This window comes from Astyanax mexicanus, chromosome 2, assembly GCF_023375975.1.
Source record: "Astyanax mexicanus isolate ESR-SI-001 chromosome 2, AstMex3_surface, whole genome shotgun sequence".
NCBI lineage: Eukaryota > Metazoa > Chordata > Actinopteri > Characiformes > Acestrorhamphidae > Astyanax > Astyanax mexicanus.
The window spans coordinates 4,553,194-4,579,673 of NC_064409.1; the positions used below are offsets into that span (position 1 = coordinate 4,553,194).

The window sequence follows — 26,480 nt, forward strand, 5'->3', positions numbered from 1 at the left end:
TGGCCATCTTGGCTCGATTCACATTCGCCTCCATGGACTGATAACTAGCCCCATACTCTTAAATGCCTGAGTTTTGAGGGAGGAATGGGCTGCGTTATGGTTTGGAATGTATTATTTGCGCGTAAAGGGGGTAGTTTTATCTTTTAAAAGCATTTCTTTGGGTATTTAAGTTCTGTATATTGCCAAATATGTCTGCTGCTGATGAATCCCGCAGTCTGGAGCAGCTGAATAAATTTGAGAAGCTGTCAGGGAGTCCTCCGCTCAGAGTGGCAGGTCAGTGCTGAACATCGCCCGAGATAAAATCTGAAATATCTGCTGCAGAGCTCTGATAACTGTGCTGATCTATAGCGAAGGAGTCTGTTTAGTTATATACACCTAAAGACTGCTCTTTAAACTGCTATCGGTTAGCTATCAGCTCGCTCCTTATCATTAGCTGATTAGCTTTAGCTTTGTAGCTTAGCTAGCTTGGGTTGTTTTGCTAGCTGGCTAACAGAGCTAGCTTAGCTATTTAACTGGTTATTAGTTTCCAAATAAATAACTTAACTAGCTAACCCAGAGTATATACAGCTCTGGAACAACATTTAAAGACCACTTTAGTGTCAATCATTTCATCTGATTCTGCTATTTATAGGTATGTGTTTGAGTAAAATGAACATCTTGGCATGTTCTCCTCCACCAGTCTTACACACTGCTTTTGGATAACTTTATGCTACTCACTCCTGGTGCAAAAATTCAAGCAGTTCAGTTTGGTTTGATGGCTTGTGATCATCCATCTTCCTCTTGATTGTATTCTATATATTATATTATAGTTTTCAATTAGGTAAAATCAAAGAAACTCTTAATTTTTAAGTGGTCTCTTATTTTTATATATTTCATATATATTATGTAGATAGATGTATTATACACAGAGTGATCTATTTTAAGCGTTTATTTCTTTTATTGTTGATGATTATGGCTTACAACCAATGAAAATCCCGAAAATCAGTGTCTTCCAAAAGTAGAATATTATATAGTACCTTCGACAGTGTGGGCTGTGTGCCAAGTCCTGCTTGAAAATGAAATCCGCATCTTCATAAAAGTTGTCAGCAGCAGAGGGAAGAATGAAGTGCTTTAAGCTTTTGAGGGAAAACAAAACTGCACTGACTTTGCATATGATAAAACACAGTGGATCAACACCAGCAGATGACATGTCTCTCCAAACCATCACTGATCATCAGTAAATTTTACATTTCATTTAAAGGAAATAAAGGGAGCAGAGTCTGGAGGAAGAGTGGAGAGACACACAGTCCAAACTGCTCGAGGTCTAGTGTGAAGTTTCCACCAATCAGTGATGGTTTGGAGAGACATGTCATCTGCTGGTGTTGATCTTGGTCTGTGACACATATATCACCATAGGTTGTTTGACAAATCCTAAACCTAATCACTAATTTGTGTTTTTTTGTGTGTAAGTTTTTGTGTTTGACAGGTTTGTTCCTCTTTGTCTGATGATCTGTTCAGTCAGTTTGCGCTCATGTGTACATTTCCTTGCTGAGGGGTTTGTTGTTTCCAGGTTTTTCAGGGCGATGCAAATCGACCTGCTGTTTACATGCAAACTGCTTTATTCTCACGAGCCTTAATTATTAACCTCCACAGAGCTTGTGAATAACATTTAGAACATGATACATGTGTTTGGTTTCTAGCATATGATATACATCTGTATTATTATTATTATTTTTTTTTTTTGTAAAAAAAAATGTGCCAAATTGAAATCCACTCATTTCCTATGCTGTCACCTCCCTGACCTGTTTTTAACGGTGTGATGTGTGGTGTGAACTTTATATTTTTTAATTCTGTGTTATTTTTAATTTGGGATGCAGGGGTGCGATATGTGGCCCTAAAATAATATCACGAGATCTCATGGTATTTTTGTGATTAAAAATATTTTAAGAAAACACTATTGCAACAAAATGAAAATTTAATTTTATTTTTGCATATGATATGATGTGGCACACCCCTAACTGAGATATTAAAAAATCCATTCATTTTATCAGATTTGTTACAGGAGTCAATGATCTAGAATGTCATGATACGAACAATGCACTCCAAATATCTCCACTCCAGTTGAACCGCAGTCTCCCACATGATGTGGTTAGGACCCTGGCAGGTAGTGGTGTTATCCACTGTGCCACATCAACCAGGCTCCTTTTTCCTTCAAACTCTGTTTCAAGGGTAATGAATACACCTAAGAGAAATAGGATTGTGCCTCGTTTCATTGCTTTATTATTGAATGTTGGCAATTAATGTTCTTATCATGATTTGAGTGTTGTTGTTTTATGGAAAATCTAGCATTTTTAATATATATATATTGATCTGGATTGTGAAATAATCTATATCTTAAAAGGCGTGCATATTCTCATTCATTCATTTATGCACAGTATTGTGTCCAGGGTTTCAGGGGTAACCAGATTTACAGTATACTGTGTTATGAAACTGCGCGGTTATTAAACCGTGTGTTTTGGTCTGTTGCTGGTAATCTCTCCTGCGCATGCGCATCTCCTTTCCACCTCAGCCTCTTTTATTCTCAGGAATTTTCAGCACTACACTCAAACACACAGCGGAGAAAAATACAGAGAGGAGCCAAGCTGAATTTAACTAAACACTGTTGGAGTACTTTAGATGCCCCCTTAATGAAAGTGAGGTTCATATACAAACTCAGCAACTTTCTGCAAGAAACCCAAGTTTAGTCATGGACTCTGTACTGGACCAAGTATCTGCATTTCGTATATGCTTACATTTGAAAGGAACTACAATATAAATAAGTAAAAAAGTAGTGGTGTAACAAACCATGGATAATCACTGGATAATAGCCATAACAGTGCGGAATACAGTTTAACAATTCCTATCATTTCAATGCAAATACTGAAGATTTGCACATGAACATGAGATTATTTTGATTCCAGAGTTTCCATGTTGAGGTAATCTTTCAAGATGGTGAAGAAAAAGCCATTTATTAAATGATGCGATCATTTATATGCTTTATTTTGAATGCTGCAGGCCCTGTTGACAGTTGTTTGTACTCATCTTAATCTGAAATCTATAATGTGCATTTAATTTGATTTACAACAGGGCTTTCTATTCTATACATGCTAAATTGACTACTACACAAGATGATTTACTGTAGACAATGTCAAAATATCAAAATATTTTAGGGTATTTTTGCGCTAGCAATATTCTTGGCACTTCTGCAACAAAATTAACATAAATATGTTTTATGTAAGGGTATATATAGATATATAACAGTCTGTAAGCTTAGAATTTTAGATATTATTGTGTACAATATGATATTCACACCTCTAATTAATGGTTCACTTTTAATATTTAATGGAAGGTAAGAACATATGGAGCATAATTTAAGAAGCAACTACTATACATCTACTGAACATTAGGGCTGCAACGATTACTCAACATAATCGACAATGTCGATTATTTAAATTTCATTGTCGACTAATCGTTAATTTGTCACAGTACTGCGTTACACAAAGTGCTGAGGACAGAAGCGCAATGGAAGATGGGTAAATGATTTACTTACACAGTTTACAATCAACTTAGTGTCTCCAAAAATGCCCAAACACAACAGATTACATATTTAATCACTAAATATCCGTACTTTCCAAGTTTAAACAACATTCAGATATTTAAATGCCATTTAAATCTCATGTTCTGCTGTTTCTATTGTTTTTTAGAGATAAAGAACATGGCAGAAATAATCGTCGACTAATCGATAAAATAGTCGTCAGATTAGTCGACTTCCAAAATAATCATAAGTTGCAGCCCAACTGAACATGCAGTGATCTTATTTTAGTCATGAGTTTTGTGATCTGTTACGTCATTATCAAACGCAGTAGATTAAGAAACAGCATTAATCTGCCAGTTACATCCGATCTATCTGTTTATATCTCATCTGAACCCGGCAGCAGACTGTTCATTTGCCTGGGGCTTCTGTGGAAGAGTAGTGGCTTGTTGACTGGTGGTGTAGATGGATGATTGTGTTCCTTGCTAGTGTGGCCTGATCAGGATGTTTCCTTTTACCCTGTTCCAGAAGCATTGTGTTCCCATTGTTTTTGTTGTGTTTGGGTTTTGTTTGTTTGTTTGTCTGTCTGTTAACTTCATTGATTGATTGATTGATTATTTTTTGCTTTGCTGGCCTACGGTTATGTTGATCACATTATTTCTGGATGTAACATGTGGTGAAAAACGTATATATTACAGTGGTGTTTGTCTTGTGAATGTGTGCATGTTTGTTTTTACTTCATTTCTACCATTGTCCTGCGTTGTTGTTGTTGTTGTTTTGTTTGTCTGATTGCGGTGATTGTGGTGACAGGCTCTAAGAAGAGAGTTCGCTGGCTTCAGGCTCAACGAATCCTCGCCCAACCATGCCCCAGCCTGCGGATCCCTAACAGGTTTTTAAGAGAAGGTGGGTAAAGCACCAGCCCTTAACTGAACCAAAAATAAAAGACCAAAACCAGTTAGGCTTTGCTAAGGCCAAAGACTACTTTTGAGTCTGTGGGAGTTGATTTTAAATTAGCTTACCTCTCCCTAAAAAAAGCTTCCCCTTCATCCCCTCCCCCCTCCTCTCTTTAAAACTCTGCTCTTCCTCACTCTGGTGCGAACCAAGCGCTTCTCTGGGCTCTCTGTTGGCGTAGATTCATGGTTGCAGGTGTCGGATTAGCGTGGGTAGGCTGTTTTAGAGATGGTTTAGGGTAAAATTTGCCTTAAAGCACCTTTTTATTTTTGTTTCTGTGTGTGTGTTTAAAGCATTCCCACGCTCACCCTGTTGATTTATTTATTTATTTTTTATTTTTTTGGGGCAGTGGTCACATTCACGTGCAAGAATTTCAAGGCAAATATTGAGTCAGATCATTTGCAAGGGTGTGGTTGGTTAAGCTCTGCAGTTGGCAGAGGCTGATATATTTGTTATCTGTGTTAATCTTGTGATCTATCATTTTCTTTGTGTCGTTTTAAGGTGGAATGTCATTTTCTTTTCCTTTTTTTGCTCCAGCAATCAAATATCGTTGTAATGCATTGTCTTTCCAAAGCTGTAGAGGAATAAAGTGCAGAAACTTCACAGCAGCAGCAGCATCATCATCTTCATCATTATAAGGAGCACACGCAAATATATCTACTTATCTACTAATCTTCTTATCTTCTTGTAGAAATATGAGAATTGAATGCTGTTTGTCTTCCTTAAAATTTAAGTTTGTATACAAATAACATGTTCATCTTCTTTAAAGCATTGTGTTTCACAGTTTGTGCCTGAAAGCAGACCCTGTGGTGATTTTTGTCGTACTAAAACCTTGTTTTTGTTTCATAAGGTTCCTGAGCCCCAGGAAATCTAAGAAAAATCACCATGACACACAATCCAAGATGGCCACCCAGGGGTCATAATCAAACCGCCCATTCTCACTATTCTCACCATTCTCTTCTCATCTCTCTTGTCTTTCACAGGTCACAGAGCCCCTCCAGCCCGGAGCGGACACCGCTGCGTTGCTGACAACACCAACCTCTACGTATTCGGAGGCTACAACCCAGACTACGACGAGTCGGGCGGCTCAGAGAATGAGGACTACCCGCTGTTCAGGGAGCTGTGGAGGTACCACTTTGCTACCGGGACATGGCAGCAGATCCGCACAGAGGGCTATATGCCCACCGAGTTGGCTTCCATGTCAGGTACATTCATAAGCACCTGTTATTAGGGCTGTACGATATATCATTTAAGCATCATCATCGCGATGTGCACATGTGCAAGAGCCTATTTCGTGCAGCTCTCACAGATTTTATTTGCTCAAGTATAAAATATAGGTGTGCACACAAAAAAATTAACAATCTTCTCTGAGATTAACTCTCCTCTTGTACGAAACTGCGCAAGCTTTCAGATATATCATTCTTGTATACTAGGGATGCAACGGTTCTCGGGCAGTTCGGTTCGATACACCCAGATGGACCGCGGTATTTCGGTGCGCGCACTAACAGAGCGAACGAACGCTCTCCCGCTGTCATTTATAAGGTGCTGAATGCACAGCCCAGCAAAAGGCAAGGAGCAGGGGCTGCTGGTTCTGGTTCTTATCTGGCTTGCTGGTGACAAAACTTTAATGTTTCATTTGTGGTTATTGATCGGACACATTCTGTTTACTGGGCGATAATCAGGACTGTTTAGGACCCGGGGGAGACATTTTTTTATATACCTCTCTCATCGTTTCTCTCCACAACCATGCAACAACCAATCAGAATTTTTCTGAATTTCCCAAGAGCGAATGAGCGCGCTAAAGGCAGACGCTGAAGATTTAAGGGATAATTAAACAAAACTTTCTCAGCTGCGTGATGATGAGAGTGAAGGTGAAACAGAGAATAGGACATTTAAAGAGGCACCTTCAGCTTACAAATCCGCTGTTTGGGAGCATTTTGGCTTCAGCATTGAGTTTGATTAACAAGGTAAAACATTTTCACTCTCAAAACATAAAGAACAGACACGTAGTACACGAGAAAATTCGCTCTCAAAACATTAGGAACAGACAGATAGAATATTATATCTGAAAGCACGTACAGTTTTGTACAAGAGGAGAGTTAATCTGAGAGAGAGCATGGTAAATTTGTTTTAGCACACCTATATTTTACACGTGAGCAAATCATGCTTCTAATCCCAGAAAAAAACGCTCTTATCTTTTAAAAGGCCTTTTAAATGCCTGATTATTGTTGGTTTGCTGTTTTTTTAAGTGCCCCCTCCCTACTCCCCCGCAGGCCTGCACTCACACTGCGTTAAACTATCCGTGCCCGAGCACGCTTTCGTCATCAACAGGCGACTTTTGTTTTGAAGAACAGTATGCGCGCGCAAAACAATGGAGTTCAGGATTGTACTGTTGTTTTTGTTTCTCTGGAGTCGTTTTGGGCGTGCAAATACACGACTGAACCAGAGATTCATTGATTGTGCAACACAGCGATTTACTGCTAATCGTGCTGCACGTGTAAGAAGGTTTTTACACAAGCAGCAGACGTCCAGGGAGAAATTTGCAGCTTTACTCGCGGGCTACAATTCACGTTCATCAGTAAGGTAAAAGACGTACTTGCTATATACATAAATAGTGACCAAAGGAGCGAAACATAAAACTCAAGTAATAATAAAATGTGTTTGTTGTTTAGGACTTGTAGATAGTAGTCCTAATTCATTATGGGTAACACTAACCATTATGGTGCTCTATAGAACCCTTTTCAAAAATATTATATGCAGAATTGTGTATAAAACGTCCTCCGTTTACAGTAGCGTCGCATCACTGACGTCATCTTTATCCGTGCCCGGGCACGGTTTGCGCTCACACTGCATCTGTACCGTGCCCGAGTCCAAGTGAACCGTGCTCGGGCCCACCTCTCCAAGCGGGCCCGGGCACGATTCAGCAGGTTCGGATTGCCTAGTGTGAGTACACCCTAAAGCAGTAACTCAGCTCTCGGTCGGTCTGAATATCTGTTGTAAGACAGGGAGGGGGAGTGGGGTGGGGGGGGGGGTGGGGGGGCTGGGTGTTGCTGGTGACGTCACGGGTCCTGCATTGTTTAATATCACAATATATCCCAATATTGTGCAGCCCTACCTGTTATCAAGCATTTCTAAAGCTGTAAGAGCTTTTTTTTAGGGCGTAGTAGTAAAAAGTAATGTCCTCATCTTTCTTTCACACCCAGCTGTTTTGCACGGTAACAACCTGCTTGTGTTCGGCGGGACTGGAATCCCATTCGGAGAAAACAATGGCAACGATGTTCACGTCTGCAACGTCAAATACAAGAGATGGTCACTACTCAACTGCAGAGGGAAGAAACCCAACCGAATATATGGCCAGGTAAGACTGTTCTCTGTGTACTTTAAACTAAAGGGGGTTCTTATAATGGTCTCTTCATATAAAGCCAGCCAATTTGTATACAGAGAACCAAATGGCTGTATTATTTTATTACAGTGTTCTTTAGATCCTATATTACACAAGTATACAGCAAATATTTTGCTATTTATAAGTATATGGTTTATAGGTTTTATTTTATAAACGACAAAAATGAGAAATGGTTAAAATAAAATAAGATACAGAGCTTTCAGACCTCAAATAATGCAAAAAAAGTTCATATTCATAAAGTTTTAAGAGTTCAGAAATCAATATTTGGTGGAATAACCCTGGTTTTTAATCACAGTTTTCATGCATCTTGGCATCATGTCCTCTTCCACCAGTCTTACACACTGCTTTTGGATAACTTTATGCTGCTTTACTCCTGGTGCAAAAATTTAAGCAGTTCAGTTTGGTGGTTTGATGGCTTGTGATCATCCATCTTCCTCTTGATTATATTCCAGAGGTTTTCAATTTGGTAAAATAAAAATAAAAAAAACTCGTAATTTTAACTGTCTCTTTGTGACTTTTAAGTCTCTCTTTTTTTTCCAGAGCTGTATATCTGCTGATGCCAATAAACACATTTACAGAAAGACCACTTTAGAAATAAATGTAACATTTATATACCTTACATTTTAACTTTCAACCAACTGTATACAAATAATAAAATAAAGTAAGTTTTTTTCTAAGAATTTTTGCACAGTTTTTGTTTTTAAAAAATTTATTTTGTTTAACTGGTTCTTACATAGACTGCTCACAGCTTTAAACTCTATTTTTTTAATTAACAGGTTAAGTAAATCAATATATATTATAAAATAAATAAAAAATAGCTTAAATAAATGTTCTAAAGTAGTGTGACCAGTGTTCTGCTTTTTTGTAGTAGTACTGTAGTCCTTTTTTGATGTAAAAAAAAAAAAAAAAAAAAAAAACATCAGCAATTATGATAATTATTTTATTTTTTTTTTTTTTAAAGAAGTGGTCCAGCGGTCTAAAGCACTGCCACTGTGGTCGGGAGATCGCTGGTTCGAATCCCGGTCATGCAGCTTGCCATCAGCTGCCAGAGCCCTGAGAGAGCACAATTGGCCTTGCTCTCTCTGTGTGGGTAGATGGGTAAATTGGGAAGAAAAATGGGGGAAACATAAGGTTTATAGAATATATTAAAGGCACAATATGACATTCCTTGGACACGCCTTTTTAGATATGATTTAAATTCTATATTCCACAGTAAAACGTAGAAATCATTATTAGTATCCAGCTGCACAATTAATATTAAGTAAATGACATGAAAAGAACATGAGAACATAAGAATTTTCATCAGCTCAGATGATGATAAAACTGTCAGATTTGTTTATAAAATTCAGCTGCTGTTTAGCAAGTTAACTAATTGATTGATTTTGAATGACCTGGAGGTGCAGTAACTCTGTGACGCTTTTCTATGCAGGCAATGGCCATCATCAACGGCTTCCTCTATGTGTTCGGAGGGACGACAGGCTACATCTACAGCACAGATCTCCACAGACTGGACCTCACCACACGAGAATGGATTCACCTCAAACCAAACAACCCTCCGGATGACCTGCCTGAGGAGCGGTATGTAAACTTGACCTTAAAGATTACTCAGTGATGTCTTGTGGTGTGAGTTTATCAAAGGCTTCATATAGACGTGCACAAAATTTTTGCTAATTTTTCTGGAAAAGGAGAAACAGTCTTTACTTTTAATGAAAATTAATGCAAGAAAATTTAATTCTAAATTGATTTTTTCACTATTTTTTTTTCACTAAATGTAGGCAGAAGCTGGAGTGTGTTCTGTTCTGTTGTTCTGTTTTTCTTTTTTTATTATTATTTTTAAAAATGACCATCCTGCCATTGAAACTGTAAGAGATCAAGGGCTCATCCTGCATAGTCTGGTAATTTTATTTTGCTAATTATATTGTTAATAGTGTTAATAATAGTGTAGATGTAGCATTTGCTCAAAGTACAGGAGTAATTTCACAGTAAATATACAGCACTGTATCAGAAACTTGTGATGCTAACAAGCTTAAGTGAACACTTGAGTGTGCACATTCTGCTCGACTGTAACTGTAATCATGAGCCCGATTTAAACCCCACATTATTTTAGTGAGCAGAGCTTTTTAACTGAGCTTTTTAAAAACATTTTTGGGCTGTTTGAATAAGCGAAATCTGTGCAGAATGATGATAATTAACATTGCAACACTGACAAATTACAGACTTTAACAGCATTACTTTAACTGCTTAAACATTAATTAATAAATATTTTTTTTCCAAAGCATATTACTGGATGCATTTCCGTTTTTAAGAGTTCTTTTTAAGGAATATCAGCATAAGAGTGGCAAAATTAATTTAGGTTAGTGGTGTCAATCACCAAAAAATGAATTAGAATTATGATTAATTTTTGAATGCTGGAATTTTCCAGTAATATTGTGAGGGGACAGTAATAATAGGATAGTGTGGTTTAGGTCTGGCAGACTAGATCATTTTCACTGTATTATTATATCTAAGAGGGAGAGGGAAACAGAACGAGAGAGAGTGAGAGACAGCATGAGCGTCTGGCGATGTGAGGACATTTCGAATGATCTGCGTTTCTGCGTGTGCTCTCTGCTTGTGAGTGCCAGGGTGCAGTGTGGGTTGTTTTTAGAAGTACCAAGACATTTCAGTTGATCACTTTTTGGTATCAGATTTAGATGTGACCAGAATTTTTTGGAGCCCAACCCGACCCGGGCCGAGGAAAGTGGTGGGAAATCTCGGGCTGAGTTCAGGTCAGGCATCAGGTCAGGGTTTGTGCTCGGGCAGAGAATCTAAACTTTAGCCAGTTCCCAAAACAAGACTGAATCTGACATGGTGAACATCGTAAGAGACAAAAATGTTGTGTAGTCAGAGCATGGCATTACATACATGACCATGCATTTATTGCAGTGTGGCAGTGGTGACCGTGATGATACTGGAACAATAAAATATACAGCCCTAGTTGGGTCATTGCTTTATAATAGAAATAGAAAAAGCCTGTTCTTCTTAGACACCCTGTGGTTGGAGACTGGAGTCTGGGAATCATCTTAACTCATCAAAAGCTGAAGTGAAGGAGTCAACACTTTACATTTTATTCATAAATCTTGTGAAAATAATGTGGACGCCAGCTTTAAACACAATTTCAGACCGAGTGAAATAGTATTCTTCCATCTTCTAATTGCCCACTTTGCCTCCTTCTTATCTAAAACAGGTACAGACATGAGATAGCCCATGATGGACAGAGAATATACATTTTAGGAGGAGGGACTTCCTGGACATCCTACCCCTTAGACAAGGTACTGCAGAAAATGTTGTTTTTTTTAATACGTTATTCACCGTTTCTCAGATGTTTACTGACATTTCTCCTTTTCCGTTCCAGATCCATGCATATAATCTTGAAACAAATTCATGGGAGGAGATCACGACGAAGCCTCATGAAAGAATAGGTCAGATCCAGTTTTCTCTCCAGTTGCTGTAAGATGAATGGACTGAACTGCATCAAATGAATTATTATTATAACATTTTAACTGTGCTGTGTGGCAGGTTACCCAGCTCCAAGGAGATGTCATAGTTGTGTGCAGATTAAAAATGGTACGGCTCAACTCAGCATCCTTTATCATTCATATTGTCTGTGTTTTGGTCTTTTTTAAATAAATATATTGTTTCTCTCTCTCTCTCTCTCTCTCTGTGTTCAGATGTATTTATATGCGGGGGCTACAATGGGGAGCTTATCTTAGCTGACTTGTGGAAGATCAACCTGCAGACGTTCCAGTGGACTAGACTGCCTGCAGTGATGCCTGAGCCAGCGTACTTCCACTGTGCTGCGGTCACCCCGGTCAGTGCACCATGCTAACCTTTCTGTCTAGTCAGTTGTTTTCAGAGTTTATTTCTTTTATTGTTGATGATTATGGTTTACAGCCAATGAAAACCCAAAAATCAGTGTCTCTGAAAATTTGAATATTATATAAGACCAATTGCAACTTTTGGCAGTCCTGCTGGAAAATAAAATCTGCATCTCTATAAAAGTTGTCAGTAGCAGAGGGAAGCTGTAAGATATGAAGTGCTGTAAGATTTTGTGTGAAAACAAAACTGCACTGACTTTAGACTTGATAATAAAACACAGTGGATCAACAGCAGCAGATGACAGACATGTCTCTCCAAACCATCACTGATTGGTGGAAACTTCACACTAGACCTCGAGCAGTTTGGACTGTGTTTCTCTCCACTCTTCCTCCAGACTCTGCTCCCTTGATTTCCTTTAAATGAAATGTAAAATGTACTGATGATCAGAGATGGTTTGGAGAGTCATGTCTGTCATCTGCTGGTGTTGATCCACTGTGTTTTATTATCAAGTCTAAAGTCAGTGCAGTTTTGTTTTCCCACAAAATCTTACAACACTTCATGCTTCCCTCTGCTACTGACAACTTTTATGGTAGATGCGGATTTCGTTTTCCAGCAGGACTTGGCACACAGCCTACCTGCCAAAAGTACCAATTGGTCTTATATAAAAATTCAAATTTTCAGAGACACTAATTTTTGTGTAAGCCATAATCATCAACAATAAAAGAAATAAACATTTATAAACTTTTTTTTTTTTTTTTCGGGGTGCACTAATATTGTAAAGAGTTGGAGTTAAAAGATATCTTAAAAGTGAAAGAGATTTTTTTGGTGTGTTTTTGAAGATGTTTTTGATGTATAAGTCTCACCAGGGTTCGTAAGGTCATGAAAAATCTGGAAAAGTCATGATATTTGAAAATAGCAATTTCCAGGCCTGGATAAGTTTTGGAAAAACTCTGGTCTACAAAATTCTGTTTATCGACAAAAAAAATCTATTTTGAGCTTTATAAACAAATACATCAGCTCATCAGTAATTTAGCCCTAAACAATGGAGCTTTGAGGATCTGACACACATTTTATTGTTAAATATTGTGTGTTCGAATCATTTTAGGCCTTCTATAATCAATTTCGATTATAGTTTTAGTTGATTTTTGGTTTTATTGTCCATGTTTGGTCAAGGTATGGTCATAAATTTGCCTTCCATGAAAAAATCATGGAAATTTATTGGTTAAAACGCGTATGAATCCTGTCTCACTCTCTCTCTCTCTCTCTCTCTCTCTCTCTCTCTCTCTTTTGTACAGGCTGGGTGCATGTACATCCACGGCGGTGTTGTAAATATCCATGAAAATAAGAGGACTGGCTCTCTGTTTAAGATCTGGCTGGTGGTTCCCAGCCTGCTGGAGTTGTGCTGGGAGCGGCTTCTGAAAGCCTTCCCTCACCTGGCCCAGCTCCCTGCCATGCAGCTGCTGAACCTGGGCCTGACACAGGAACTCATCGAACGCTTAAAATGAAGAGCGTGAGCGGCGTGAGCGGCGTGAACAGCGTGAGCGTGTGGTGAACATGTCTGTCTGTGGATTTGAGGATGGCTGTGATGCACTTGAGCCAGGGTCTGGAGACGAGGAACACGGGAGAGCTTTCTAAAGACCCCTTCTTCTTATTCTGGAATATGTCCTCTAAGATGTAGCCTGCCTTAAAACCAAAAACTATGGAATGCCTTTTTTGTTTTTTTTTTTTGTTTTTTTTCGTGTATGCACTTTTAATGATTTAAAATATCAAGTGGAATGTTTCGAGTCCTCTCCCACCCTCATAAAAAAAAAAAAACAGCAGCGCCCCGAGTCGGCAGCAACCTGAAAATGCTTCGTTTTTCAACGTTTTAGTAGGACAATGTTCTTATTTTAAAGGCCTCTAACCGTTTTGGTGTTCTCAAACTGGGCTGCATGTTGTGTGTTGTTGTTTTTTTTTTTTGTTGTTGTTGTTTGTTTGTTTTTTGCCTTTTTTTATTTAATCTAACTTAAGTCTGTTTTTCAACACATTTTCTATTATGTTTACTGTTTGTTCCCCAAATAATTGCTGAAGTATAATACAATACAACATATATAAGCCTGATTTAATGCAGTGAATAGACTTACACAGACTCAACTTAAAGGAGAACTCTGGTGTAAAATTGACTTTGGGTGTAGTAAAACATGATAATGAGTACTAACCAGCTCTGTTCTTCTGGAGCTTTCCAAGATCCAGTATTTTGTTTTTTATATACAGTTTTTTCCAAACATGCTTTAGAATTGTATGGGATGATATGGGGCATATTTTGCCTCTGCAGATAAATCGCTTTTTACACCGTTATTCAGGCTCAAAGTAGCTCCAAACCTTATTTGTTGAATCCAGAGAGCCCTGACATTTAAAACGAAGCATTAATAACTTTAAAAGCGCACAAGAAGCTTATTAAAAAACACTGTTTACAACCCATAGTGTTAGCTACATCTCCGGGCACCGCCATCTTTTACCTGTCCTTTAAAGTAATGCTTTGGGTTGTAAACAGTGTTTCATTTTTAAATGTCAGGGCTATCCATGTTTGGATTCTACAAATGAGGTGTGGAGCTACTTTGAACCTGGATAACGATGTAAAAAGTGATTTATCTGCAGGGGCAAAATATGCCCCATATCATCCCATACCATTCTAAAGCATGGAGAAACTGTAAAAATAAATTACTGGATCTTGGAAAGCTGCAGGAGAGCAGAGATGAGCTATTTAACAATGGGTAGTACTCTTTATCATGTTTTAAAGTTTAAAAAATGTCAATTTTACACCAGAGTTCTCCTTTAATAGAATATGGTGGTTATAATAATCTGGTTGCCATCATGAATATGCATTAGCTACCCTAATTGGCCATGTCCTTACCTCATTATTAAATCTTTAGGAAGGGGCCTGGTTTATTCTTATTGGGATTTCAGGCCCAGTAGTAATGGTGGCTAGTGTAAATGTAAGTGTGTTAAAGTCAAAGTAAAAAAAAAAAAACAGCTTTTACCCTTTTTTTTTCCATAGATAGAAATCATCTTGTTGCAAACCATCTGCACTTAAGACACAAAAATGTAAGATATCCACCTCATCCGTCGTCTTTTTGTTGTTTAATCCAATTGTTACATCACTGTGAATATGGTGCTCCTTAATATATATTTAATTTGCTTTTAATGAAATAAAATCTACTTTACCTTCTGCCGAAACAACGGAACCCCCTCAGCTCTTACCTATAATTTAAAACATGGTGGCGGTAGTTACATTGATTATAAACTGATATTTTGTGCCTTTTCCTCAAGTTCCTCAAGTTCTCAAGTTACTTTCAACAAAAGATGTGCTATTTTTTTTTGCTTGTGTCTCGACACTCGACACAGAGCCTTGCTGTAAGCACTTTATAATAATTTCACATTTAAATATTTAATCGGTATTCTGCAAAATACATTGGTCCAGGTGTTTAAAAAGGGTAGGCTATTGTTTAAAACTCAAGTTATTAAGCTAAAAATTTAACCTTAAGCAGTTTTATGAGGTTTATTATATTAGTAAACCTCAAGTACAAATAAGTAAGCTGGAAAAAAAAACATATTTAAATTAGCAATAATGTAGCTGGACTCTTCTCATCTTTTACTACACTGACCTGTAATATACATATACAAATACAAATATCGTAATATTTTGATATGTATTAGGGGTAAAGAAGTGTGCACACCCACATCTTCTGCCTGAATGCCAAACATTGCAGCTTCAAAGTGTTCAAACTATATATGTATCTTGCCTTTTATGATAGACGTTTGTTTATTTGTGTGTTTTATTTATTTGAACATTTAAACTACATTTACTATAATTAGGCACCAGCAAAAAAAATAAAATAAAGTTATGTTAGTAGCATTATCTTCTTGCATCTTACTCTAAGCCTGTAGATGTGTGTTATCATCGTCGAGTAAGATGTTAAGCAGGGCCAGACGTGTCCAAAATCCAAAAAATATACAGTTTCTGAATCAATTTCTCTGATTTTGCTCTGATTTAACAGTTTATGTTTGAGTAAAATGAGCATTGTTGTTTTATTCTATAAATTAGAAACATTTCTCCAAAATTCCAAATATAAATATTGTAATTTAAAGCATTTATTTGCAGAAAATTAAAAAAGATCGGAGCTTTCAGACCTCAAATAATTCAAAGAAAAAAACAAGTTCATATTCATAAAGTTTTAAGAGTTCAGAAATCTTAAAAAATATTTGGTGGAATAACCCTGGTTTTAATCACAGTTTTCATGCATCTTGGCATGAAATGCATGTTCTCCTCCACTAGTCTTACACACTGCTTTTGGAAAACTTTATGCTGTTTCACTCCTGGTGCAAAAATTCAAGCAGTTCAGTTTGGTGGTTTGATGGCTTGTGATCATCCATCTTCCTCTTGATTATAATTCCAGAGGTTTTTAATTTGGTAAAATCAAAGAAACTCATCATTTTTAAGTGCTCTCTTATTTTTATGTGCCTCCCCCTTTATTTTTGCTCTTATTTTATTGGTTCAGCATGGCTTAGCTTAGCTCCTCTTTGCATGAAGTCCAGACTCTGCATTTCTGACTCTTGTTACTTTCACTCAGACTTCACGTCAGCACAGATCTGCAGACGGTCCTGATCGATTGGGATTATAATAATGTCAAATATTCACACTAAACAAGAAGCTATATGCATTTCTATCGAGTCTGTGCTACAAAAATAAGAAAAGAAATAAAAGAAAATGTTTATAATTTTGAGTGATTTACGAAGGGTCTTGCTGGATTATGATTTCTGCTGTGCAGCAAATGGTTTTAAGGCAGCCATTGAATACATGTATTATTGTACCTGTTTTGTGTTTTCATTGTAGGAGAATCAATAAATTTGTTCAAAGTTGTTCAGATGTTTATTTTTTTAATCACACACGAAATGACATTCAGCTTTTTTTTCAACATGGTTATTTGTATTTATTTACAGTGTTTCATTTTAATATCAAAAAGCTCTTTTGTGACAAAATCAGAACACATTTAAAGGACAGGTCAAAATCCATACATATAATATATTACTTGATTATGAAAGAAGAAAGAAAAGTAATGAGAAAGTACACAATTCACGGTACAAATACCCAAAGCTCTCGTAAAGGTATTTAAAAAAAAAAAACAGACAAACAAAAAAAAGAAAGAAAAAAACAGAAAACTGAAGTGAGAAAAGGTGTGACGGTCAGCAGCCAAGAGGAGACGGTGCAAAAAAGTACAAAGCCAGGAGGATGAAGTAGACGACCACCAGAGCTGTTCCTGCAGAAACAACAAAAAATAAATGAGGATTACAGCCAATTACATTTGGATATATACAATTGGTTACAAATTCAGCACAAAAAGTAAGGATTTTTTTATTTATTTATTGAGTTTTTTAAGTACTTGGCATTTACCACATAAGTATGCTCATATCTTGCACAGTAAACCAAGAATTAGTGATAAAGTAATAGGCCAAACTAACTAACAAATCGACTACTGCAATGCCCTACTAACTGGCCTCCTGTGTAGTAAAACCACTACAAATGATCCAGAATGCAGCAGCACGTCTGGTCTTCAACCAACCAAACCAGCCACTTACTCCTCTCCTAACACCTCTAACTAACTACCTTCTACTACCAGATCAGGAGAATCTCTCACTATCTTTAATAAACTCCTGAAGACAGAGCTCTTCAAAGAGCTCTTACTCTCCTAACACCTCTAACTAACTACCTTCTACTACCAGATCAGGAGAATCTCTCACTATCTTTAATAAACTCCTGAAGACAGAGCTCTTCAAAGAGCACCTACTCTCCTAACACCTCTAACTAACTACCTTCTACTACCAGATCAGCAGAATCTCTCACTAACTTTAATAAGAAACTCCTGAAGACAGAGCTCTTCAAAGAGCACTTACTCTCCTAACACCGCTAACTAACTAAATACTTCTAACCTCATTTCCTTCTTCCCCTCCTTCACTTCTCTATCCCATTATCTCTCTTTGACCTGCATCCAGTCTCCTATATTAGGAACAAAACCCATGTTATTTAAAAAATATTATTTAAGAATTAAGATCCTCTCTCATTTTACAACCTTTCTGTATTACATAAGAGAAACGGGGGTCCACACTGCACAAATTCACACTACAAATGTCTTGGCAGATAAGATTTACTACCAAGAAGCAAATACATAATCTACCAAACACAAATTTCCTTACTTTTTGTGCTATGTTTTATATAAAAATGAATACATAAAAAAAATCACACATACCCTGGAAATAATCAGACTTTCCATCCATAAAGATGTAATTCGCCAAGATGACACTGAAGATGCTCGCCCAGAGATGCAAATCACTGAATATGAGAACAAATCCAACATCCTGAAAGAAGAGCAAATTGTTCAGTACAGCACAACCCTTATTACACATGCAGAGGATTATATCACTCTCTCATCGCACTCCATCACAGTGTAGCACATTACTGTTCTGTACTGCCAACAATTTGACGATGCAATTTATCATCATGATACTGGGGTTACAACTATTTAATATATTACAATATATTTTTTAAATCAAATTTTCAGAAAACAGTCATTTATCCAGTATGAAAAGAATACCATCATAATTAAAAAAGGAAAAATTGTAATTTTTTTATCCAATCAGAAGAGTGAGGTTTAAGGAAACCCCTAGCACCATCTAAAATCAAACTTCTATATTAAAAAAAAAAAAAAAAAAAAAGAAAATATATATATAATATATTATATATATATTATATTATATTATATTATATTATATATTATATATAAATTTTTTTAGAAGTTTAATTTTTGATGGTGCTAGGGGTTTCCGCAAATCTCACTCTTATTTATATATATATATATATATATATATTTTTTTTTTTTTTTTTACCCGCTATTGCACAGCCGCAAAAGTCATAACACAGCATATCGTCGCTGTCCTGTAAAAAAACTAATCTCCAAAACAGCAGCTTTACAAGACAGGGTTAAAACATAAATTTTCAGTGAAAGTAAATGTAAAAACTGTTTATTTTAGGTAATTTTGGATCATTTCTATTGGTCCATTCATCTTGAAGTTTTTGCACACTATTTATGTCTTCAAATTTTGCTAAAAATTAATAAACATTATTACATTTACTTTTCTGAATAATACTACTATTTTTATTAATACCATGACATGCACGTTCTTTGACTTCCAGAGGAAGATGGATGATCACAAACCATCAAACCAAGCTAAACTGCTTGAATTTTTGCACCAGGAGTAAAAAATAGCATAAAGTTATCCAAAAGCAGTGTGTAAGACTGGTGGAGGAGAACATGATGTCAAGATGCATGAAAAAAACTGTGATTAAAAACCAGGATTATTCCACCAATTATTGATTTCTGAACTCTTAAAGCTTTATTAATATGAACTTATTTGGTCTGAAAGCTCTGCATCGTTTTTGTTATTTCATCTGTTTCTTTTCTGCAAATAAATGCTCTAAATGAGAATATTTTTATGTGGAATTTGGGAGAAATGTTGTCTGTAGTTTATAGAATAAAACAACAATGTTCATTTTACTCAAACATAAACATATAAATAACAAAATCAGAGATTCAGAAACTGAAGTGATCTCTGTGTTACTCACATAAACTGCGTTGAACAAGGTCAAGAGTGGAATCTGAAGCATGCAGACTTGGACAGCAATGCAATTCCCAACTTCAAGGCTAGATAAGAACAAAGAGTTATTCCCATTCTAAAAACACACATTTAATACAAAACAGAAGAAGCTTTCTGACCTTAAACTGATGTTATTCTGAAGGGCAAACTGGATTCCGTTGACAATTTCTGGAAGCTCAGGAACCATGGCCAGCACAGTGACTCCAATAAAGTACTGAAACACAACAACACACTTCTTAACATGTTTTAGTTATTTCACCTTTTTTTGTTAAATATAAAACTCCACATGTGTTCATTCATAGTTTTGATGCTTCAGTGAGAATCTACAATGTAAATACGTAGTCATTAAAATAAAGAAAAAGCATTGAAAAAGAGAAGGTGTATCCAAACTTTTGGCCTGTACTGTATGTAATAAAACAGACCTGTGAGACACTGGAGAAGGAGATGATTGGTTTGATGTGCTCGGTTGTGAGGTCCGCACAAGCTGCTGTCAGCAGAGTGGCCACGATTAGGACCATCAACGCCCTCCATCTGGACCAGTGCACCACAGGGTCATGATTGATAGCCACTGAAACACACACAGACACACAGACACACAGACACACAGACACACATATATATGAAAAAACACAAATTAGCCGCTTAGTCTTCTAGACACTTGCTGCATTTTCAGCAATTAATTATATGAACATTTAACATAATGTCTTCATAAGGGTGATTTAAATATATATTTTTTTATGGTCATCACAGGCAATTCAACATATTCGCAATTCTAAGCCAACCCAATCTTCATTAAAATGTATCCACTGTCAATATCGTAACATATCAATAGGCTAAACCTGTAGTGAAGAATATCGGTTGTTAGATTCTGTGAAATTGACACCAATAAATCCATAATTCCTGGTTATTTAATTACTTATTATATAAAAAATCGCATTATCGTAATATCATTGTTTTTTTGAGTAATGTATCATAATAATATCGTATTGTCAGATGCTCTGTGATTCCCACTCCTAGTGGGCACATACAAGACATTAAATAAAATATTAAGCTAGAAAAATTATCTGTAGTCTGTAAATGTAGTCTGTAAAATGATGTTAAAAAATGATGTTAAAGATGTTAAAAATAACCTTAAATGGCTTAAAAAGCAGAGTATTATTAATTAATATTAATGATCTTGATACATACCATGGCTGTGTCCTTCACTGATGTGGATGTCGTAGATGTGCGAGTGAGTCTTCAGTGTAAAAACCAGCCCGATGAGATACGCAGCAGGGAGAAGAACTGACACTGTGTACACCAGAGGCCTGTAAACATCAGCACACAATATACAAAAATATACAAACACATATATAATCCTTTAATAATAAAACATTCAGTACCTGTTAAAAGTTTGGACACACCTTTTCTAGTGCTGGATGGTATACCAGAGGGGAAATTAAAACATAGTTAGCAGTTAGCTTAACAAGCTAATACACTGGAGTGATATAGAGCCAAATGCTCCATCAGAAAAATGAGAACAGCATTTTATCTGAGGAGCTCCTGCTGCTGTTCCTCACTACACCTCACAACAGCAAACAGCCATTATTATTAATTATTTATTAATTATCATTTTGTCATACCGCCCAGCACCAAACTGTTTTCACTCATTTTGTCTTTTTATGATGTTTTACATGGTAAATTTGATATTGAAGACTACGCAATTCCATGTGTCCTTTAGTTGTTTTGATGCTGATTTCTGTCTGTAATGCACAAAAACGAAGACTCATAATATTTTACTACAAAATCTATATAGCAAATGAATCCAATTAACTCAAACTTCTATTCTATTTTCACTGTGTGTAATATTTTATAATTCATATTGCCCACTTTATTTCATAAACCATCCCTAAACAGTAAGAAAATATGATTTAAAAAAGTGTTCAAAATTACATTAATTAAATTAGAAAAAAAGAATGCTTTTACTTTTGCTCAAAACTCTAACAGTATTACTGTTTTTCCAGTGTTGTTTTCTCCAGTGGGTGGGGCCAAACTACTGTTTCATTGGTTTATAAACTTTAAAATAAAATAACTTAAAAAAAAAAATAAATAAAAAAAAAACACAATGTCCATTGTAATAGATGCAGGGTCTGAAAGGGTTAATAATAACGTACAATGTAAAAAATAAATTCAATAAAGAAATAATAAAAAAAGCACTGAATGAGAATGTGTGTCCAAACTTTTGACTGGTACTGTAAATAAATGAACATGCAGGCAGGTACTCACTCAATGTGACTGAGAAACAGGGAGCGGTTGTTCTCACTCTGTAAAATAAAACAGCAAGCAGCAAGCTAACAGTAACTATAACAGTATTAATAATATTACTGTACTGTTCTTAATAACAGCAGATATTAAAACACACACCAGGTCATAGTGGCAGTCTGTGCAGTAGAAGGGTCCGCTGTTGTTCCCGGTGGGATTACTGCAGCCTTCACACATTAAACTCCCATAGGCTTTAGAGAACAGCGTGGGAGCAAAGACTCCTGTGAGCACAGAAGCAAAAATAAATAATTAAATCCACCTTTGTGCCAATGTTGATCTAGGTTTAACATTAAATGTCATCTACACTAGGGGTGGGCAATATTATATCATATACAATATATTGTGACACAGAAATATCTTGATATTAAAAATCCATATCATGATAATAGGGCTGTTCTGTCTTAAAAGTAGTCTATTATTTACTGTGAAGCTTTAAGTGTATTTATTGTATATTTTTTTTAGTTTGCAGTTTATATGCATGAACTAAATATTCTGCAATATTATTTACTGCATTATATTATTTTATGCTATATTATTTATTTTGCCACGTTATGATTATACTGTTATACTATTATACTATATTCCTGACATGAATTAATTATTTTTCTGTTTTCCTATATCGCCAAGTATATCGTTATCGCAAAAATACCCTGAAATATCGTGATATTATTTTAGAGCCATATCACCCACCCCTAATCTACACAATATGTCCAAATGTTTGTGGACACCCCTTCTAATTAATGCATTCAGATACTTTACTTTGCAAATACTGCTGACCCTGATGAGCTTAAAATTAACATTAATATTAGCCAATGTGAGAGGGGCCTTCAGTTGCTTAGAAGTTACACTGACTACTAAACACCTTGTTTAACCTGAACATTGTTCCACCTTCAAAGTAACTGCTAATCCTAGAGTTTCACATAGTTTTGCCACTATTTGATCATTTTCCTCAATAAATAAATGATCATGTATAATATTTTTGTCTCATTTGTTAAACTGGTTCCTCTTCATCTGCTTTTAGAACTTGGAAAAAATTCTAAGGGGTTCACAAAATTTTCAGCAACCACATGTATATCTAATAGGGGTGGGCAATATGGCTCTAAAATAATATCATAATATTTCATGGTATTTTAGCGATAAAGATACTCAATATGGCGATAAACTATTAATTAAAAAAAATGAAAATTTAAAAATAAACAAAATTAAAATTAAATTCTATTATTGCATATGATATGATATGGCACACCTCTAACTGAGATATAAAATAATTTTATTAGATTTGTAACAGAAGTCAATGATTCATAATGTCATGATACAAATAAAAATGCACTCCAAATATATAATAAATGATACTGAACATATATAATCTGTATCTAGTAGATATATAATGGGAAATAAGAACAGTGTGAATTTTTCTTTTGCTAAAAACAGCTAAAAAGGAAAGTAAAAAGTAAAATAATATCGCTAACAATATTTTGAATAAGATACTATATGGCACACCCAGAGTATCTAAACATGTATAAAGAGACATATGCTTCAACACGTCGATGCTTGTCTCACCTCCTACTGAAATGAAGAGCAAGGCAGAGCTGACGCCAGCAGACCTGCTGTTGAATCTCTGCTCTCTGTGCTTACAGCCCCCGATGATCATACACAGACCCTGTAATACAGACCCAACTTAAATATTCATGACTGAGGGAACATCATCATCATCATCATCGACCCCATCTCTAGTTTAGGTCTGATTATTGACGTTCTTGTACTTAGAAAAGTGTATGAGAGACAGCAAATTGTTGCTGTCCAATGAAAAACATATCAAAACAGTAACTCTACAAATAAAACATAAAACTTTTGCAACTTCCAATGGAAGCTACGTTTGACAATTTCAACTGCTCCATTCAGCAAGAAAAAATTTTGACAAAGTGTAAAGAAGAGTTTTTGTGCTCAAATTATCAAATTGTTTGTAACGATCGATATACTTTGTATTCACTGGACAGCAAGGAAATGACTGGATGAAAGAAACACAAAGTGACTTAGAATAATTATGTACAGGGGTTGGACAATGAAACTGAAACACCTGTCATTTTAGTGGGAGGTTTCATGGCTAAATTGGAGCAGCCTGGTGTTCAGTCTTCATTAATTGCACATTATTGCACCAGTAAGAGCAGAGTGTGAAGGTTCAATTAGCAGAGTAAGAGCACAGTTTTGCTCTAAATATTAGGGCTGGCCCGAATAGCGTTTTTTGAGCTTCGGATATTCGGCACTGATTCGAAGCGAATATTCGAATATTCGTTTTTAAAAAAAGAGGTAAAAAAAATAAATAAAAAAAAGCAAATCACGGCCCCTTTAATCCACTGAAAAATGTTCAATTTGCTCTGACCGACGAGACATATTCACCCCGGATTTTTGGTGTTTGTATCCCCCATATTTTTGTGTTTTCACCCCATATTTTTTCTGTGTTTTTAGCCCAGATTTCTTTGTGTTTTCATCCCGGAATTTCTGCTGCCCCACACCGAGGCTGCTGCTGCACGGTTTCTCCGCTGCGCAAGCCAGCCCAGTAAATTGCTGTTTGTGTTTTCACACTTAGGCTATTTGCTTAAAAAAACAAACAAAAAAAACGTTTGTTCAGGAAGTATTTTATATTCTTAAACATTGTTAATTATATTAGAGGACAGTCATTGTAAACTGTACTTGGTCTATTTCGGTTAAAGGATTGTGCAGGGCATATTACTGATTTTGTATTTTTGCACTTGGGCTATAAGCTCAATATTAAATATTTCGTTTGTTTAGAAATTATTTTATATTTTTAAACCATGTTAAATTATATTAGAGTAGAGGAAAGTCATTGTTAATGACGTTATTGTACTTGGTCTATTTCGGTTTAAGCATTGTGCAGGGCATAGCCGTATTACTGATTTTGTATTTTTGCACTTGGGCTATAAGCTCAATATTAAATATTTCGTTTGCTTAGAAATTATTTTATATTTTTAAACCATTTTAAATTATATTAGATAAGAGGAAATTCGTTCAGACATCATTTTTGTAGGCCAGGCTTTTGTAACCGATTTAGCCCCTACTGTTGCCACATTACCCCTTACGTTTTATTATATAAATCAGTTTCGAAGAGCCTGCATTTTTTTTTTATCATGTATAATAGAGGTCTGCGCGAGACTGATTTTTAAACCCACTCTTCCACGCTCCCGCGTTTCTGTCTCGTTACCGCTCCGCAAAAAAATTGCTTCTTTTAATCCCGCGCCCGCCCGCCACATACACATTTCTGCCGCTCCCGCCCCACGTTCCTAATATAAATTAAATAAACTACATTTAATGCTTCAAATTTACTTATATATTTATTAAAACAGCAGCGCTGAACAGTGCGGTCCTGTTCCTTACCCCAGTCCAAACACCATCGGTGTGTGCGTGTGTGTGTCGGTCCATCCTGCGCGTTGAGAGTTTTCTTTAGGTTTTTTTTTTTTTTTACAATTATTACAGTTTTCTTGCTCCCGCATCGTCTGGATTAAACTCCCGCTCCAGCCAATAACAGTTCAGTTCTGTCCCGCGCGCAAGATATTCTGACGGGACCCACTAAAACAGAAGTGGTTAGAGTGAGGTGGAACTCTGGAAAGGAGAAAAAAAACGAATATCCGAATACCAAAATTAAAAACCGAATACCTACTCAACGAACGAATATCCGAATACCCGAATATTCGGGTCCAGCCCTACTAAATATTGCAATGCACACTATAACATTATGGGTGACATACCAGAGTTCAAAAGAGGAGAAATTGTTGGTGCACGTCTTGCTGGAGCATCTGTGACCAAGACAGCAAGTCTTTGTGATGCATCAAGAGCCACGGCATCCAGGGTAATGACAGCATACCACCAAGAAGGACCAACCACATCCAACAGGATTAACTGTGGATGCTGCAAGAGGAAGCTGTCTGAAAGGTATGTTCTGGTGCTAACCCAGATTGTATCCAAAAAACATAAAACCACGGCTGATCAAACCACGGCAGAATTCAATGTGCACCTCAACTCTCCTGTTTCCACCAGAACTGTCCGACAAAAATAAGGTGTTACAGTTTCATTGTCCACCCCGTGTATACATAATTACAATTATGTACGTATTGTTCCAGAAACGTTTTAAAACATCTGACATAATAACGATTTGCATCACACGTTTACCGGAACAAAGAGGATGCAGCCCAGCAGCGTCCCCGTCAGAGCCGCTTTAACGATCTCTCCATAGCACTTACTCCCGGCCCGGTGACCTTGCAGCAGCGCAGTGATGTAAAAGGTCATCTCAGTGATGGAACCGAACGTGGCGTTCACTACCGCGCCCACAGCAAAGTTACTCTGAGCTGAGATACTGAGAGATACGAGAAGAGACTCCGTCAGCAACAAGAAAAGAAGAAAAGATTTACCTTCTCCTGAATTCAGCTGAACATTTGCTGTGTTGTGGGTGATTTGAGTAATAATGATATGTGCACAGTCTGCACAGTCTGCTCACGCTGCAGACGTTACCTTGCTATGCCCATGCCTATGTAGTAAGACAGAGGAATGATGGAGGTCACCGCTGTAGCAAACTTCACCTCAGACCTGACGAGAGAATTATCTCGATCCACGTAACCAATCACCAGAGTGACGATAACCAAAGACAGCAGGTCTGAACAAAACAAAGGTTAAGGTCTAGGACTGGCGTTTTTCTTTGTAGTCAAAAGTCATACAGAA

At 36.5% G+C, this 26,480-nt stretch overlaps 2 protein-coding genes and 1 long non-coding RNA gene across 4 annotated transcripts in view; 2 read left to right on the forward strand and 1 right to left on the reverse strand.

The window, feature by feature from the left end:
* LOC125799091 (uncharacterized) overlaps positions 1-16,659 on the forward strand; it is a 515,567-nt gene extending 498,908 nt beyond the window's left edge. The window contains exon 2 of the long non-coding RNA XR_007437941.1: positions 16,198-16,659. This is a non-coding gene — a long non-coding RNA (uncharacterized LOC125799091). The remainder of the gene's footprint in view (positions 1-16,197) is intronic.
* klhdc10 (kelch domain containing 10) lies at positions 1-16,659 on the forward strand. Of its 2 annotated transcripts, XM_022671792.2 has the most exons (10): positions 1-273; positions 4,361-4,453; positions 5,485-5,706; positions 7,705-7,859; positions 9,334-9,482; positions 11,128-11,212; positions 11,296-11,362; positions 11,460-11,507; positions 11,612-11,751; positions 13,055-16,659. In XM_022671792.2, the coding sequence occupies exons 1-10, from the start codon at positions 189-191 to the stop codon at positions 13,262-13,264; spliced, it is 1,254 nt and encodes a 417-aa protein (XP_022527513.2). In that variant the 5' UTR covers positions 1-188; the 3' UTR covers positions 13,265-16,659. The 2 variants fall into 2 exon arrangements, with proteins under 2 accessions (XP_022527513.2, XP_022527514.2); XM_022671793.2 differs by lacking the exon at positions 4,361-4,453 and having other exon boundaries at positions 2-273.
* The window catches only part of cax1 (cation/H+ exchanger protein 1), an 18,076-nt gene continuing 8,241 nt past the window's right edge, over positions 16,646-26,480 (reverse strand). The window contains exons 10-20 of the mRNA XM_022671794.2: positions 26,274-26,415; positions 25,935-26,118; positions 23,310-23,409; positions 21,852-21,970; positions 21,714-21,751; positions 20,637-20,755; positions 19,871-20,016; positions 19,568-19,662; positions 19,417-19,495; positions 18,044-18,152; positions 16,646-17,056 (exon numbers count right to left, since the gene is read on the reverse strand). Of these exons, the coding sequence (XP_022527515.2) occupies positions 16,983-17,056; positions 18,044-18,152; positions 19,417-19,495; positions 19,568-19,662; positions 19,871-20,016; positions 20,637-20,755; positions 21,714-21,751; positions 21,852-21,970; positions 23,310-23,409; positions 25,935-26,118; positions 26,274-26,415 (1,205 nt within the window). The 3' untranslated portion in view covers positions 16,646-16,982. The remainder of the gene's footprint in view (positions 17,057-18,043; positions 18,153-19,416; positions 19,496-19,567; positions 19,663-19,870; positions 20,017-20,636; positions 20,756-21,713; positions 21,752-21,851; positions 21,971-23,309; positions 23,410-25,934; positions 26,119-26,273; positions 26,416-26,480) is intronic.